Consider the following 17,625-nt stretch of genomic DNA (forward strand, 5'->3'; position numbering starts at 1 on the left):
ATGTAGTTGTAGAGTCACATAAATTAATTATCTCTATGAGTTCTGGTACACCGCCTGTCCGTCCTGGGGGAGGAACCCTGCTTCATGTGGACACCCCTGAGGTTTCTTCGTTTTTCTGGAATCTGAGTTTTTAGGAGTTTTTCCTGACCGCGATGGAGGGTCTAAGGGCAGAGATGTCCAGTTTTTATGTTACACCTAGTGAAGCACTTTGAGACAACTGTGTTGTAATATTGGGCTATAAAAATAAAACTGAATTGAAATAAACTGCTCCTCCCTCCCTCCCTAAAAATGACTCAAATCTTTGAACCACCAATTGGAACAGACTTCCCATGTCTGGAGCTTGGGGCCAAACATTTCAGATTCTCCATTACATTTAACTTTATTCAGAATCCTTTTTCATAGCTTTCATAGATAATTTGTTTGTTTGGTTGTGAAAAAATGAACTGTTAATAATCAAATAGAGTTATCCCTTCTTAACCCTTGTGCTTTCTTAGATGACCCCCCTTGCATTGACGTGTTCTCCCTACCATGACAAAGGTGGATAAAGGTGGAAAGATTTCATGTAATCCATGGACACCAGTGAAGATCACAAATCATTGAAGAAAAAAGGTTCAGAGCACTGTCTAGTGGGTCTAGATGACCCCACTCCCAACGTTAAAGTGCCTAGGATAGCACAAGGGTTAAGTGATAATTGAAATGTGTTTTAACGTACAATAATTACACCGCAATGCAATAAAATACTAACAGAAGTACACAGAAACATCCTGCAGGACAAAATCCTAACCTCCAAAAAACTAAAGTGAACCAGCAGCTGTTTCCTGATACAAACACATGTGACATGATTCATTCATGGAGCACAAAGTTCATGAAACCTTTCATTTTTGAGTTTGAACGCACAATAAAAGGGTTTCGATCAGAACACTGAAGCTCCTATAAATCCTGCTGCTTTGGTTTAGGTTGATAAAAGAACTGACAGAGACTGAGGCGTGAAAGCAGCTTATCTGTGCAGAAAAACAATGAGGGGCCTGTGTGGCTGTGGAGCAGAGGCTGCTGTGCTGCAGCAGCACCAAGCATGTGACAGTCAGCTGCAGTTCTTCACAACCGTTTCAGAAACATTCAGTTTTTGAAACACAGTCAGTCAGTCCCTTCAGAATTTGAAATGTTCTGATCTTTACAATATTCAATTAATACCCACAACATTATCCTAACACAACTTCATCCACTAATCAAAGTCAAAGTAACTTTATTGTCAATCTCTACAATGTTTCCACATGCATAGAATTGAAATTCCGTTTCTCTTCAGCTTCAGTTTAAACGGGGAAACAACTTCAAATTGCACAATGAAACAATAAACAAACTATAAATTAGGGTTGTGCCGATGGACGATATCATCGTCCATCGTGATGGGTGACTGACATCCCGATGGAGAGACCACCATCGTGATGCCACGCCCCCGCCACGTTGCGCATCGACACCATAAGACGCGGTTACATGTGAAAAATATCTTGATGGGATCAATGGTCGGATTAGAATCCAACCGTGTACATGGGCCCAGAAAAATGTTTTCAAAATATAAAACCGTTCACTAAGGTCACACTTTCCGTCGGAATAAATCATTCGCACATGCGCAGTAGGGTTTGAAAAACGGAAGGATATAAACTCCGCCGAGCGGCTTTTTTTTTCTCCAAACTTTATTGAATGTAACAATTCAATACAAAACAATGTTAAACAGCGCCGAGCGGCTATATATATTGACATGTCAGCTCGGTAAAATACGAGATGATCTTCTAAACGTGCTTTTAATAATGTTACGGTTATTATGAAACACCTGTTCGCTCATCATTTGAATTTTAATCCGTGTGGTCAGTGCTTTTTCTGAACGAAGCCAGGATTAGCAGTATGCTAACACGGGCTAACAACATTAGCTTTGGGTGGTGCTGCTTGCTGTGAATAACATTAGCCTTTATTAGTCGGGACACGACTGGAAACACAAATCCGCGTGATTGTTTGAATGTTTTCTAAGGACTGAGCGACATTTCTGCTTTGAAGCTCAAACCGCTGTGTGTGCTGACGATCCGAGCTGTGCTCAGACACACACTTTTAGACCCGGTTCTGAGTTCGGTTGCATGTACCCCTAGAGCTGCGGGACGGATCGCAGTCTTAAATCTCACACACATACCGCTCATGTAACACCCCCCCCCTTCAAACACAAAGCTTTAAGTCCGCACTCCGCCGGTCCACTTCACTAGTGAAGTGCGGGAGCGGACTACTTCTTTTCTATTTTGTTTGTTACTTTTTTTGTTAGAGTCACTTCCCTCAGTTTATACTGGATCATCGCGGATGAGTCATTAGTTGGGAAATAAAATGAAAAAAGCAAAAAAACGAATAGCAGTTATATAAGAACGAAAAATGTAAAAATACCCCCGATGATGTCATCGTCCATCCCGATGGTTGACAGCAAACATCGTCAATGGCCAATTTAAGGGACATCGCCCAACCCTACTATAAATAGGCTATAAATAGTAGAATAAATAACATGAATGTAAAAAATGAGAGAAAAAATAAAGTGACTGTAGTTTAGTTCCTTGTTTAACTTAATTTTTTACGGCACTGGAGGACTGGTGGAAGGTGCAGTTGGTGCTGATGAGGTAGATGACGTGTGTATGTCAGGGATCAGCAGAGCAGGAGGGCAACGGGGCAACAAGAGGGGAGTGGGGGCAGGGCTGGGAGAGAGTTCAGCTTCCAGACAGCCTAAGGAAGTGGCGATGTAGGGAGATAAAATCTCTCAGATACAATAAAAAAATAAAAAATCACAGCCAGAGATTGAGCTCAACATTTTACAATGTAAACTGCTTTGTTCTCCTTCAATGTTTGTGTTGGAGAACAAACCAACAAATTGACAAGTACTCTTCAACCCTGAAACTGTGTCTTTTTTTCTTTAAAAAAATACTATATACATATCTAGATATATATATTTACATACATATATACACACACAAACTATCTTTCACTCTCTATCTCCCTTTGAATACTAGGGCAGAGTGCTGTAGCGATGTCTTGCTTGTGAAGGAGCTGGCTTTAAGAGCTGATGCTTTATAGCAAACGAAAAGAGCCGACTCCTGTTGGAGAGAGCCGAATCTGTAGTCTCTATTGATCAACTCTGCTTAAAATCCATTCAGATAAAACATTAGAGTACCAAAGATGCCCCATTTAGCCAATCACATGCAGGGACAGACTGGACTCGTACAATTATGTGTGAGACAGTGAGTGTAGTGGCACACTCCAGATACATAGACAGGCAAAAGAGAAGAAATGACAAAAAAAATCGACAAAGAATGGATCTTAAAGCACCTTGTGGGGATCAGCCAAACTCTGCTACCGCAGTGAGGCTGTATAAGACAGTTTCCTGTCTTGGTAAGACTGAGCAAAGCAACAAGACGCAAGATAGTTGTACTGTCAAGATGTGCTGTTAAAACTCTTTATAAGAAGTACATGTGTGTGTATGTATGTGTGTGTGCGTCTGGGTGTGCATGTGTGTGTGTTTTCTGCTGCTTGTGACTTGCACTGACATCTCGCTGAAACAGTGCAGGAAGCTGCTTCATCTCCCTTTCTGCAAACTGCAGCAGCTGCAGCTCATCTTCAGAACACGCCACGTGAACCTGAACCAGAAAAAGCCTGCACTGTGACCAGAAAAGGAGTCTGTGTGGTTAGAATTCAGCTCTGTGGTCTTGCTCAGATGATTGCATGGTATAACTTTGTGAAAAAATGGAAGAAGAAATGTTGATGTGTTGTCATGTTGACAAGCTGGAATTACTAAGTTGCAATGTAAAAACAAAGATGGGCATCATGTTTACCAATTGAAATTAATTTTCTTATGTTTGAAGATTTTAATCCTTAAGCTACGTACACACCAGGCACATGATGCGCGCTCTTGAATGCGCATTCAGCCCATGGCTCTCAGAGTGGACAAGCAGGGAGGGGCTTCTTCTTTTTCTACTGTCTACTAGAGCATGTCCCCCACCTACAGTAGGAAGAAGCTTGGTGTGATTTGTCAAAGTGGTGCAAATCTCATGATTTGGGCACAAAACGGCAATTGCAGATATGGATTACCATCAATGTCAGGAGAGCAGCCTGTTTACGCAGATATTGTCAGCCTCATCACCGTGTCTGGACTCATCAGATAAACCAGGTACTCTGGTGAGTTTCACCGTGTCTCCTCCAAACCAGAGTCCCAGATTGGTCAAAGTTTGACCTGATTTAGCTGCCAATGTGTGTTCAACGGCCACGCGTTTTGTATGTAGCGCCGGAAAACAGTTGTAAAATTTTGCGTAACTACACGTGAACGTTGAGAGTTTTTAACATGGAAGCCAGAAACACATCTAGGTAGTTGGGGAAAATGTTTGGGAAAAAGTTTTCACCGGATGTCCTTCCTGACACAATCCTGTCTGGGTCCCCCTGTGCCGGTCCCCCTGTTTTGTCTGGACCCAGACTTAGGCCCCCATTTGGCTAAGGGTCTTGCCCAAGGACCTACACTGGATGAAGCTCATCACGCCCCCTGGGAATCGAACCGTGATTTCCCATGTGTTCCCTGATTACCTACTTATAACCAACTGAGATATCCATTCGCTTCAAGTAGGCCTTGTCAAAGGGCCTATACCATGTTTTTCTTAAAAGCATTTAGGAGTAAACTATATCCATACAGTATAGAGGAGAATGTATTACCTTTGGTTGGTTAAAAAGGATTTCTTTAAATGCAATATGAGTTATTTTTGCTGTTAATTTTTCTACCCTTAAGTAAGACGACTTGTTCTCTGAGGTTCTGCTTTTCTCTCCATTTCATGATGTCAGCCTAGAGTCGACCTTGGCAGCGTGTCTGTGTTTTTCCCACGAAAACAAACATCCTCCAAACTTTTGCAAAGATGGATGTGCATATCGTGGAGCCTTACAAAAGCGTTTAGCTGATCACCGGAGAAAGTGGGTGTCTGTGTTAGCCTGGGGGGGAGGGGGGGCGGGCAGCGCAGACTCTTCCCGGAAGGTGAAGATTGTGACTTAACTGATCTACTCCAATGTGAGGAAATATTGTATTCTACTTCTACCTGTTCTTAAGCCTGAGTTAGTCAAAAATTGTCTGACTCTCTTTCTGCCTCCCAATGTTTTATTTATATATATATATATATATATATATATATATATATATATATATATATATATATATATATTATATATATATATATATATATATATATATATATATATATATATATATATATATATATATATATATATATATATATATATATATATATATATATATATATATATGGTGTGTGTGTATATGCTTATCCAGACTTCTGTCCACTTACTCTTTCAACAACATCAACACTCTACCTCATTGCTACCTCTTGCACATCTGACATGTCTGCACCCAATTTTGTATGCACATTTGTACACAAATTTCAGACATTCTTATTACAGTTTATATTTTTGTACACTTGTATATACTGATTATTTAATATTATACATCGTTATTCCTTGCTATTCTTGCACTGAAATGGTGATGCTTCAATTTCATTGTACAACGGACAATGACAATAAAGCAAATCTAATCTAATCTAATCAATGGCGTGGACAGATACCCCTTGATTGACATTGTCCACTTGGACAATGAAATTGGAGAAGTCACCATTGCAGTGCAAAAGGAAATCTTATAAAGTATATTATAAAACATGTCAATATGTACAAAGGAAATGTGAACATTTAGAAAATGTCTGTCATTATGTGCAGAGTGATATGTACAGATGTAAACATGTCAGATGTGCAAAAGCAGCATGAGGGTGGGAAGTGTTGACAAGTTTAAAACATACACATTGGTATGGGCTGTGGTAAATTTTATCTGAGTATTTTGGAGTCAAGCATGGTTATTGCCTTGGGAAAGAAGCTGTTTTTGAGTCTGTTGGTTTTAGTTCTGATGCGTCTGTAAAAAGGAACAAAAGGCAAAAGGAAGATACTCAATCTTGACACCCAATGAAATCCCACCCCACCCTTAATGTGAGTTTGGACAAGAACATCTGCACGTCACCTCTTCCTGTGGCATCGGGGAGAGATCAGCAGAAGGCGGGCGAGACACGCTCATGATGGAGCCCGGCAGGGACACGTTGGATGGACGCCTCTTCCTCATTCCACTGCAATTGTTGGGGATCTTGAAGGCGCAGCGTTTGTGGTAGTTGAGTCCACATCCTGCAGAGGAGCAGAGTGTGAAGCTGACAAGTCAATGTGGAGGAATGAGAGCTGTGTCTGATTGGGGGAGTGAGGCTCTTCCTCCTCAGGAATCCTCAGCAGACATCTCCAGGCAAAATTAACAAGTGTGTGATGCTGCCACAACAGTCAGATGTGCTCAGCATGAGCATCCCATTTCTTCTACAGCCTACTCAGATTATCATTTACAATTTGGGAATCAACATGTGCTCTGAAGACTGGAAAAGCTCCCCTCCCTCGTTCTTTGAAAGGAAAGAGCAGATCAGGGGTCTGTTCCAGAAATCTTGGTTAACTTTCCATGTGGGAAACTCTGAACTCAGAGATAATCACCCCCAGACTGTTTCTTCTGAGTACAGCAGGGGGGTATTCCAGAAAGCATGTTTAAACTACCCTGACTTTAAGCCTGAACTCTGGCTGAAATCCACCTGAACTTGCTTACTCTGGGTATGTCGGTTCCAAAAGACCGGATATGAGTTGGCGTAATTACACTCCACTTGGTCACCCTGGGTTAACGCACGTGCACAGCAGGTACATAAAGAAATTCTCAATGGATCGCCAACGGAGTCTGAGATTTTAATGACGGCGAATGAAGAGTATACGCCCATAAACAAAAGTAACACGGCTGCATCAGCAAAAGATTGATTGCAGCCCGAGTGCTGCAATGCACCTAGGCAACACTTTATTATGGCCTGAATTCTCATCATGCCTCTTTGTCGGTTCACTGTGGTCATCTCTCTGTACAAGGCCTTTACCTGATCTTCTGTTGCCAAACTTGTTCCTGTTTTCTCTGTCTCTGCTCTTATATTTGCTTTCTTTGATTCTTTTTGCTCATCAGGACTGCTTTCTGGACTCCAACACTCCTCTGGATGTTCCAGTGTTTTCATCTTTGTCTTCTTTCCGTTGTCTCTCTGCAGCAATAATAAACTAATCTTTTCTGTTCTACAACAGATGTTCAATGGATTTACTTTAAGTCCATTTGTTCCCTCTTGTCTCATTGCTGAAGTTAACAAATGTCACGTTGTCCTATGACAAGTGTCTCAAAGTTTTTCATGTCTGTCTCTTTCCTGTCCACTAGAATCTAACCTGTCGTTATTGAAATTACATGGACTGAATTAGATAATTTAAATGAATGAAACTTACTTCTGCTGTGAACTGTGGTCAAATTAACTTAACTGTAGTGCATGATAAAAAAAGAAAAGGTTTGGAATGGGAACAGGTTGGTAGTGCTTTGGTTTGAGGCTAGATCCTTCCTTCTGACTGTCATCCACCATGCCAAAGCGGCACAGGAGCTGCTGGGTGTAAACAGAACTGAATGGAATTTGGTTCCCTATCTCCTTCCTCCTTCAGCTGGGGTCCTGAAGTGTCTCGTCAGTTTTACCTTCACACTTCAGGCCCTGCCTGACCAGCCCCCACAGCATCTCCCCGCAGTCATCGCAGAAGGCCGGGGCTTTGTAGGAGTGGACGTAGAGGGCATGAGGTCGGATCTGGAAGTCCTCCTGTTTGGCAAGAGCTGGAACACACAAACACTCAGGATGTTGGACATGGCTCTTCCAACCAGGAGCTGATTCAAACTTCCACAATGATGACAGATTGACAGAAGAGCAGGACTCAAGGAATTTTAGTTTCTAAAAAGAAATGTCAAACATTTATTACAGAGCTCCATCACAGGAGCAGCCATGGACAGATCTTCTGCATATTTCACACTCTCAGACCAAAACAGCCCACAAGGGTCATGTGATGCTACAGAGATCTGCCGACCAAGACAGTCCTACAACATCCCCCCCCCCCCCCCCAGGTCATGCTACCGCAGTAGAGGATTGTTGATGGGATTGTGAAGACCTTCAATGTATTTCTTTCATCACCTGACCAACACAGCTGTGGTCCACACCTAACATAGGGTTGGTGGATCCCCGCTGCCCCTGCTTCAGGGGATTGCCAGTCTTCACAAAGGGGCCGTTTTATATGGGGTGCAGGAGTAGAGTTGAAAGATTGGCCTCTGATTGGTACGATTCCCACTTTGCCTGCCCATAGCTGTCCTAAGGCAAGGCACTGTCAGTGACTGAAAGATTTCCCATCACGGTGAAGTCATCACTCGTATAAAACTCTGACTGGGAAGTGAAAACACATCAAAACTGAAGCAAAAGAACAAACATGCTGAAATAACGGCCTTCTCCTGATCTTTAATTTGACTAAATAATCTCCCTAGGTTATGGCATATTTTAGACAATGCTATTTTGACTCAGGTTCTACGCCTTAACTTGGTGTGAGGTAGGAAGTGAAGGTCCATAAATATAGCTTTGCGGTTCATGTGGCGGGGGGTCTGGTCCACACAGAGACCTCACTGCTCGCTGTCAGAGGTGACATGAATGACAGACAGGAAAGAAATAGAGCAACAGAAAACCGAATCAGGCTGCTGCAAACATGTTCACATAAACAGCCCGGATGACTGTCCTGGGGCAGGTTTTGAGGACTATCCTCGTTTTTTGTTCTCCCCCAGTGTACAGCAAACATGAGATAACACCTCATGCTAAATCTGCTGCATTTAAGATGCCTGAAGACCACAAGTCTGCTTAACTCTAGCATTTAAAGCAGAAGCCTCACCAGAGAGCACCGCCTCGATCAGATCCCCCTCCTGGATCTCATCCGCTGAGGTCAGGCGCTGCAGAATGTTGTCTGAGCCCAGGTCATGGCGGAACAGCATGATCTTGTCGTACATCCCAAAAAATCCACATTCAGGGAACTGAGGAGAGATGAGATGAATTGTTTGAATGACAGCAGCAACAGAGGGACCCATGACCACAGCCAGCTTCAGTTGTTATCATCTCAGCTGCTATGTTTACTCAGACAGCCCACAGATTCATGGTTTTAGTTTCTCTGTCTCAGATCATCCTTGGACTCTTGTAGGCTCTGTCTGTTAGGTTTTTGTTTTTTGTTTCATTTCTTGTTAATTTTGTCACGTTTAGTTTCAGGTCTTTGGTTCTTTAGGTCCTGTTTCTTTGACATGAGGATGTGATGTGATGAAAAGGTTTGATGCTGATTGGACATTTGATTGGTCACAAATACAGTTTGTCTGTCACAAACATGTGGGGGGGGGGGTCACGAAAAACCATGAAAAATCTTCTTGAGGAGTCACAGAAGGGCGTGCACGTCTGAAGGGGCACAGAAAAAACCCGTTAAAGACTCACTAATCAAAATTGTGTTTTTAACATGTTCTTGTAGCCTTTTTCTTATAGAGGACATACATTAGAAAAACAAGACTTAAACTGCATTTCAGAGATTTTTTATTCATATTTTTGTGAATCAGGAGCAGACAAAAAAAATGCAGTTTGAAAAAAACATAGTTGTTACGTACAAACTACAACCAGCAGGTCACCAGCTTCCTGCTCTGCTCCATTCTGATCATCCACCGTCAGACCAACAGATCCATGAACGTCTTTGTTTTCCTGGTCTGAGCTGAATAGATCTGACATTGATCACTATTGTTGTTGCATTGTTAGTGTAAGTTTGGGGATGTGAGGGCTGTAAGCTAGTGGGAGAGAGTGTAAACAAAGGCACAGTTGAGTAATAACCACAACCTTACTCTGCACCAACGGTCCCACCCACAGCTACTATACCTACTGCTGCTCTGCAGAAACTATGTTGGGATTTTTCCTAAAATCTGAGTCAACATAGTTAAAAGACCACTGGGAAGGATTTTAGAACAGATCAAAAGTGGGACTTTTAAAATAATTTGATCCAACTCAGACGTTTACAGTAGTGTACTCTACACAGCAGCCCTTTTATAAAAAGACTAAAAAACAGCAGATGTTCTGTCATTAGACCTAAAAAGAGCCCAAAATGCTTTGCAATGAAGTAAAAGAAGAAAAGCCAGACAGGAGTTTAGACGTGGCTTCATGTTGCAACCACAGCGTCAAATACATGCTTTCATGGAACAGGAAGTCAGATTTGATGTCAAATCTCTTTAACTGGACCTTCAACAGGCCAAAAGAACAGCTCTGCATGAACACAAAGAATACATCGACCTTTAACCAGCTTCAATCAGCAAAGCCCTGATCTGTGAGCAGCGCCCTAAACACATCTGTCTAGTCTGTTGATCACCTTTCGTCATATCCTTCAGAGGTCGCTTCAGTGAATCAGCTTTCACTTATTCCCACAGGTGTTTTGGCAGAGATTTTTATGCCAAAACCCTGTATTTTATTGGCCTAGAGACCAGCACAGGGAGATCCAGAGTTGGGACCCCTTGTGACTATAGAAAGAAAGTATGACAAAGGGTCTTGCCCAGGGACCCATACTGAATGAAGCTCATCACGCCCCTTGGGAATCGAACCCTGATTTCCTATGTGCCAGTCCTGCACTTAATTAAACTGAGCTATCCAGCCTTTTCTCTGCAGATGATTCGACTTTATTCCTCCCACTGGGGGAAATTTTGTGGCATCAACAGCATTTACAAGGACAGAAGTGCAACAGAACATAATCCTGATAAATATGTGAAAAGTTCTTGAAAGCAGACGTGAAAAAAGATGTGCAAATACAGAAAATAAAATGTGACCATTTGCATAAACTCCTGTTTTCAAAAATGGAAAAGGGGGTACAAAAAACAAACAACGATGGTGCACAGCTATTATTCAGGGTATAGGAGATCATGACTGTGAAATGCTGTAGAGCCTACACTGTGTTCCAAATTGCTATTAAAATTTTATTTAAGGTTTAAAAAGATGAAATCCTTTGTTTTTCAATGAAACTCATGGATGATATTGTGTCTCTGGTGTCTTTGGATCACTGACATTAATCTCAGACACCTGGGATAAATAGTTTGCCAGCTGAGTTCAATTAAAGGAAAAACAACTTAAGGAGGACGTTCCACAGTTTCATGGAATATTGGAAAGAAAGAGGATCTCTGCTGAAAAGAGTGAAATTGCTAAATGCCTTGAACAAGGTATGAAATCCTTGGATGTTTCATGAAAACTTAAGTATGATCATCATAGTATAAAGAGATTTGTGGGCCTGAATCATGGGGAGAGAGCTGGTTGACCCCTTTAGGGTCCCTGAAGGTGGGAGAATGACCTCTGGAAATTAGGTGGAGTTTCTGACTGACCACTTTCTTCTGTGGGACAAAACTAAGAACAGTTTGTCTTCATGCATAACAATTCCCCATCTCATGCTCTAAGGAATATCTCTGCATCATTGGCTGCTATGGACAGAAAAGGAGATAAACTGATGGTGTGGCCCCCATCCTCCCCTGACATCAACCCTATTCAGAACCATGTTGTGCTTAATAATGTGGAACAGTGCATTTGACGGTTTTATTTTTGAAAAACAAAGTAGTTATCTTTGACAGGTTTGTTCAATAACATTTAATATTTACTCTAATGCTTAGTGACATTTACGTTATGCTGTCATTTGCATTGAGTATTTAGAAAATTTCTAGAAAAATATAATTTTTCTTTTTCTTTTCTGCTCCATTCCCAAAGCTCAGGTTTACTCACATCTCTGATCAAATCATCACATAAGGAGTTACATCACTGCACAGATCTGATAAAAGTCATACAGAGAAAGACGAGCCAGGAAGAACTGGCAGCCAAAGGCCTGGTGGTGATTTCATGATTTCACTAAGTTGCAGGAACACACTGCAGAAGTTTGTTTTTTTCGCTCTAAAAGGTTTGAAAGTTATTTCATTTTCAGAGTGAGCTCAAACGTGAAGCAGTGGGTGAGTCCATGGCTAGGTCATCTGCTGCCTAATGCCTTTAAAATGCAGTGTTGATTGTTAGCTGGTTTCCATGGCAACAAATAAACATCTCTGTGCTCAGCTCTGCAAGGCATTTAAAATGAGGTCTTGGATTTCCAGTTCCAAAGACAAAAACTACACGTTTTTATGCAAACAAGATAACAGGTTTGTCCCCCAGGCTTTCAATTACTTTTTTTGCTCATAAATTTCTGCTGTTCTTTCTTTTTTTCATGTAAAGGAAAACCATAGATATGACAAACTATTGCTTCTGCGATTACACTTATACATTCTGGTCTCAAAGTTATCAGGTTTTTACAATAAATGCAAAGTTTAACAGCCTTCTGACAAGTTTGAGGCAATTCTAGATATGAGTAGTGATAAAACAAGGCTGCAGCCATCACAGAAGCCTATAGATAAAAATGCGCCAAATAAAAAGACTATAAACTATAAAAATTTCAAAGTAAAATCTGATTTTATCACAAATGTAAGTGACTGAAAAAGCTTTGGAACCTCTGCTGAATAGTTAAGTCTGAAAGATCTGAAGGATCAATAGCAACATAGTCCCAAAAGCTGAAGTTAAACGAGAAAGTACAGATTCTCATTCAGATAGACCTTCAGACACGGTGAGGGGAGTATGATAGTATGGAGCTTACTATCAGTTCAGGAGCTCAGGCTCAAGTCCATTTGGGTTCCAATCTTTGTTTTTACATGCAACTTAGTAATTACCATTTGTCAACATGAAAACACATCAATATTTCTGACAGTTCTTCTTCCATTTTTTCACAAAGTTATACCATGCAACATCTAACCTGAGCAAGACCACAGAGCTGAATTCTAACCACACAGACTCCTTTTCTGGTCACAGTGCAGGCTTTTTCTGGTTCAGGTTCACGTGGCGTGTTCTGAAGATGAGCTGCAGCTGCTGCAGTTTGCAGAAAGGGAGATGAAGCAGCTTCCTGCACTGTTTCAGCGAGATGTCAGTGCAAGTCACAAGCAGCAGAAAACACACACACATGCACACATTCACAAAGAGCTTTTACAACATGCATCATGAATACAAAGAAGTACCCCTAATTCAACAACACCTAAGCACTCTCTGCTTCTTGTACAAGCCTACCACCTTTGCGTAGTATTTGACCAATCAATGTCTTTCCAAGTCATTCAAATTACTTGGTCAAGAACTGAACAAATTAAAATAGAATAACATAAATGAAATAGAATAAATACCTAAAATGCTTCCTAAAAAATGTAAAAACCAGTCCAGTTTCATTGCACTTAAGGGGTAGTTTCTGTGGTAAATTCATAGTAAATACTATGAAACATACGAGTGCAGACCTAAACGTCAAGGTACTTTATTTGTACTTACCTTTTTCTTACATGTGGTAAGTACCATAAAAGACACTTTTGCACAACATGTAAATACCCAGTAAGTATATTATAGGTACCCAGTATGTACCACATAGGTATAAACCAAATAGTATCACATAAATACACAGTAGTACCATGTAAGTAACCAGTAAGTCCCATAAAAAATAACATTTAAACACCCTGTAAGTACCCAGTAAATTCTATAAAAAGTACCACGTAAATCCCATTTAAGTACACTTTAAGTACTGTACTGTAAAAGAAAGCGTTCCCGATTTGGGCCACTCCCCTTAGCCTTCTCCCAAAGTCCGCCCTGACATTTGCTGTAAGAGGCCTCAGTCTGCATGGACCAGTCCAATGTGTGGTGGAGGTGAGCTCCGACACACACACCAACACCACACCAGATTTATTTCATGCTATTGAGCTGCATTTTTTTGGTCATTTTGAAAAACTAGTACTAGTGTAGTTTGGCAAGTTAGATATTGGTAATATACTAGCAATGTGAGTAGATTAGTACTATATCATTTATTTATTCTCTCCATGGTAAGTTAGTGGCCCCTTTGTCATCCTTCTGTGAGTTCTTCCTTTTTAAAATCTTTGTTAGTTCCTCATGTCATAATTCATTTCCCAACCTGTACATTTAAAAAAAAAAAATTTTTAACGTTAACTTGAGTTGTAGCTCATAATGTGACCATTTGCATAAACTCCTGTTTTAAAATCAGATAGATGTGATGAAATTATACTTATGAACTGCTAATTACACTGACTGGTGGCATAACCAGTCTCATTAAATTCAAATAAAACCCCATTATTTCATATTACAGTCATAACAGGATAATACTTCTCCTGCTTGCGTGTCAGCATTTAAGTATTTAGAGAAACCTTGATCCTGGATATTTTGACTGTTTCTACGCAGTCTAAACTGTTTCAAAACCAGGCTTTAAAAACCTCACTGTTTTAAATTTTTTGTAGTTTTGAAAAACCGGAATTCTGTAAGGTATTGTTAAAAAAATATTTAAATTTTTTGATCGCAATTTTCTTTGTGTCTCCATGTTTGCATCAACAGCATGAAAATGTATTTAAATTGAGGGGAGCATCAGGTTTAAGTGCATTTTTCATGTTCCAATGAGCATGTCAGGGGAGCTTTGATTACTTATTATTAAGCCATAGTTATTTAAATTTAGAACCAAAACTGCCCAATTTCTGGCAACCTCGTGGATGTGTTGAGGTGCATACTCCCCCTAGTGTTGAGGGTTGTGCATTGTGCCGTCACGTTCGCTGAAGCCTCTTCGATCGATGTGGTTAGGGTGCGATGGGTCAACCTGCCCATATCAGTTACAGGCAGAATGGCTTCAGTGTTCTATGATTCCTATACATCCACCCACAACATGGTTTAAATATTTAGATACATCCATATCCAAGTTTTTATGGAAAAATAAACCACCAAGAATCAGTTTAAAAACCATGAAAAATGTTAAATCCCTTGGTGGCTTAGAATTCCCTAACTTTTATAGTTATTTCCTAGCTCATTGATTACAATATATTTTAAAATGGCATAATAAAAACCCAGCAGATTCCTCATGGATAGATGTAGAACAGTCACTATGTGAAGAGATTGAACTTTCAGATCTTCCTTTTATTAGCAGCTCCATCAAGCGGTACACTTGCTTTAAAAGTATAAATATCAAAACCACGTTAACAGCCTGGTGGGATTTCCCTCAGATGAATAACTCTTCCCTCACATCAAGCAATCTGACACCCATTTGGAACAATCCTGACATCCTGATAAGAAAGAAAAGCCTGAACTTTCCAACCTGGAAGGCTAACGGAATTACACATCTAGAACATGTAATTCAAGATAATAAATTTGTATCTTTTGAAAACCTAAAAGGACGGTATGGATTAAGTAATTTTCTTTTGAATATCAGCAAATGAAAGCCGTAATAATTGCAAGGTTTAATCCAGGTCATATAAACTTGACACTCCCTGATACACTGAATACATTTCTGAAACTAACATCATACAAAATTATGTCTAAAATATATATTTTTATAAGTAATATTGGAAACTAAGTCACATTGCCAACAGAGAAGTGGGATTCAGACTTGGGTATTAATACAAACGACTCTTTTTGGTCGGAGATTTGCTCGAACAGTTTTAGGCCAACCAAACACACATTCACTACAGTTTTTAACTTAGTCACTAATAAATACATTTTTAAAAGTCCCTTTAGGTACAAACAGCTGAAGATCCTAATGTTTGTACCTCAACTTTTACTGCCCAACAATCAGACCCAGCTTCACACGGACCCTGCAAAATGGTGAAGCTCACTGCAGGGGAGACCTAGAGGTGAAGAACGGTGACAGATGTGGTGATTTAGTAAATATTGGCAAAATGGACAAATAAACTAATAGATTCTCACAACTTTGCTGACGTGTTGAACTTTTCTTTAGCTCTGATGATGATAAATGCACCATCCTTTGCCAATATTGTTTCGACATGAACACACGTCTGTAACTCTTGATAATCTGCTAGTGTCTGGTCCAGGAGTTATGAAACTGAAACTAAGCAGGAAGCAAAGGAAAAAGCCTGAGCGTGTCTGAAGCTGAAAACACTTCAGTTAAATTATCCTCAATACATTTCATTTTTCTGCTCTGTCAAATCATGAAAGAGCTGCTCATCAGTGGATTTATCTCTGAAGAGAGAACAGAAACGCACACTCAGAGTGCCGTTAATGGACATCCCTGTGTGTGCATACACCCTGATCCCTTCTTTATGGTTAATCTCCCATTAACCAAGCTTAGACCCCACACATAAACAGACACATGCACGCACACTCACTCACACACATAAAGAGTTCCACACACACACTTTCAGCTGACAGGAAGGAAATCTGTAGACTGGTGGAACAGTTCCTTCAGACCTGCAGAGTCCTGCTGGAGATCCTCAGCCTGGACTCCTCTGCAGTTGAGTTATTCCTGAGTTGGGGTTACATTGGTCACCTCTAATCAGAAAAGCACTCATCGCTTTATTATATTGGAGGGGAGTTCATGGAAATAATCCTGCGTTTGTAGCAATTTTGTTAATAACATTGGAAGTCAAAAACATTCCTCGTTTCATAATGTAAGCTAAAGCAACTAAAGGCCTCAACATAAGACTTGAAACATGAATGTGGATGGTGTGCAATGAGCCAAACAAAAAAAATCCAGAGTGGGTCCTGAGGCAAGACCCTTCACGCTGCTGCCTATCAGCGTCTCCCTGCATTGTGTCAGGAAGGGCAGCCGGCATAAAAACTCCCCCCAACCACCAGTGCAAATCATTGCTTCTTCCCCCTCCGGGAATCGAACCCTGGATTCCTGCATGGTAGCCTCTCACCTTACCGACCGAGCTACTCAACCGCCATATTGTGAAATTAGTAAAAACAAATTTCCTTTTTTTTCTTTTCTATTAGTTCTTAGAGCAAGAACTCATTTTATTAAGGTAAGTATCGCCTTATTTGGTTTAGGGACACTATTCATTCATCTTCTGAAACGTTTGTTCCCTTTTGGGGTCACTGGGTTGCTGGAGCCTATCCCGGCTACTTGTAGGCAAAGGCAGGGGACATCCTGGACAGGTCACCAGTCTGTCTCAGGGCCACAATTACAAACCCATGCACTCTCACATTCACACCTATGAACAATTCAGGAGTAACCAATGAACCTATGAAGCATGTTTTTGGACGGTAGGAGGAAGCCGGAGACCCCAGAGAAAACCCCTGCTGCACGGGGAGAACATGCAAACTCCAATACAACCCACTACATTTTTAACATGGGTCTTGTTTAAGGAAAAGACTGAAAGAAACATTCTACTCATCCCCATCCCATGTGCGGAGATGAGGGGACAAAGAACCAGTATTTGAATTTGGTGCAATCAGAATGAGAGGTTTTCAAAATGCCAGGTCTGGTGTCTTTCATCAAACACTCTGAATACCAGGTACAAATACAATACAAATACAGGTTGTTTAGATCCAAAATCTACTGGAGTTGTTCCCCCAGATAAAATCTGAGGGATGGAGTGGGGTGGTTCTAATGCCAGGAACACTGAGTGTGCTGTTAGTTGGTTACTATTCTCTTAGACAGCTCTGGCCAATCAAGCACTTTGGTCCTGTCTGTCCTCAAACAAAGCTCTCACAGGGGCCTGGTGCTTAAGGGCAGGGTACTGGGGTCTGCCCCTGGGGCCAGTGCCTACTTGGTTCCTTTCTATGCGTGTGTGTGTGTTGGGGGGGGTTGGGCCTGTGAGGT

The 17,625-nt window shown here is 40.9% G+C and overlaps 1 protein-coding gene across 3 annotated transcripts in view; it reads right to left on the reverse strand.

Annotated features, from left to right (window-relative positions):
* Window positions 1–17,625, reverse strand: part of LOC101171628 (serine/threonine-protein kinase D3) — a 47,275-nt gene that overhangs the window by 15,905 nt on the left and 13,745 nt on the right. For all 3 annotated transcript variants that reach the window (XM_011492091.3, XM_011492092.3, XM_011492090.3), the window contains exons 3-5: window positions 8,857–8,995; window positions 7,634–7,765; window positions 6,080–6,237 (exon numbers count right to left, since the gene is read on the reverse strand). In XM_011492091.3, coding sequence (XP_011490393.1) covers window positions 6,080–6,237; window positions 7,634–7,765; window positions 8,857–8,995 — 429 coding nt within the window. The remainder of the gene's footprint in view (window positions 1–6,079; window positions 6,238–7,633; window positions 7,766–8,856; window positions 8,996–17,625) is intronic.

Source organism: Oryzias latipes, chromosome 24 (assembly GCF_002234675.1).
Source record: "Oryzias latipes chromosome 24, ASM223467v1".
NCBI lineage: Eukaryota > Metazoa > Chordata > Actinopteri > Beloniformes > Adrianichthyidae > Oryzias > Oryzias latipes.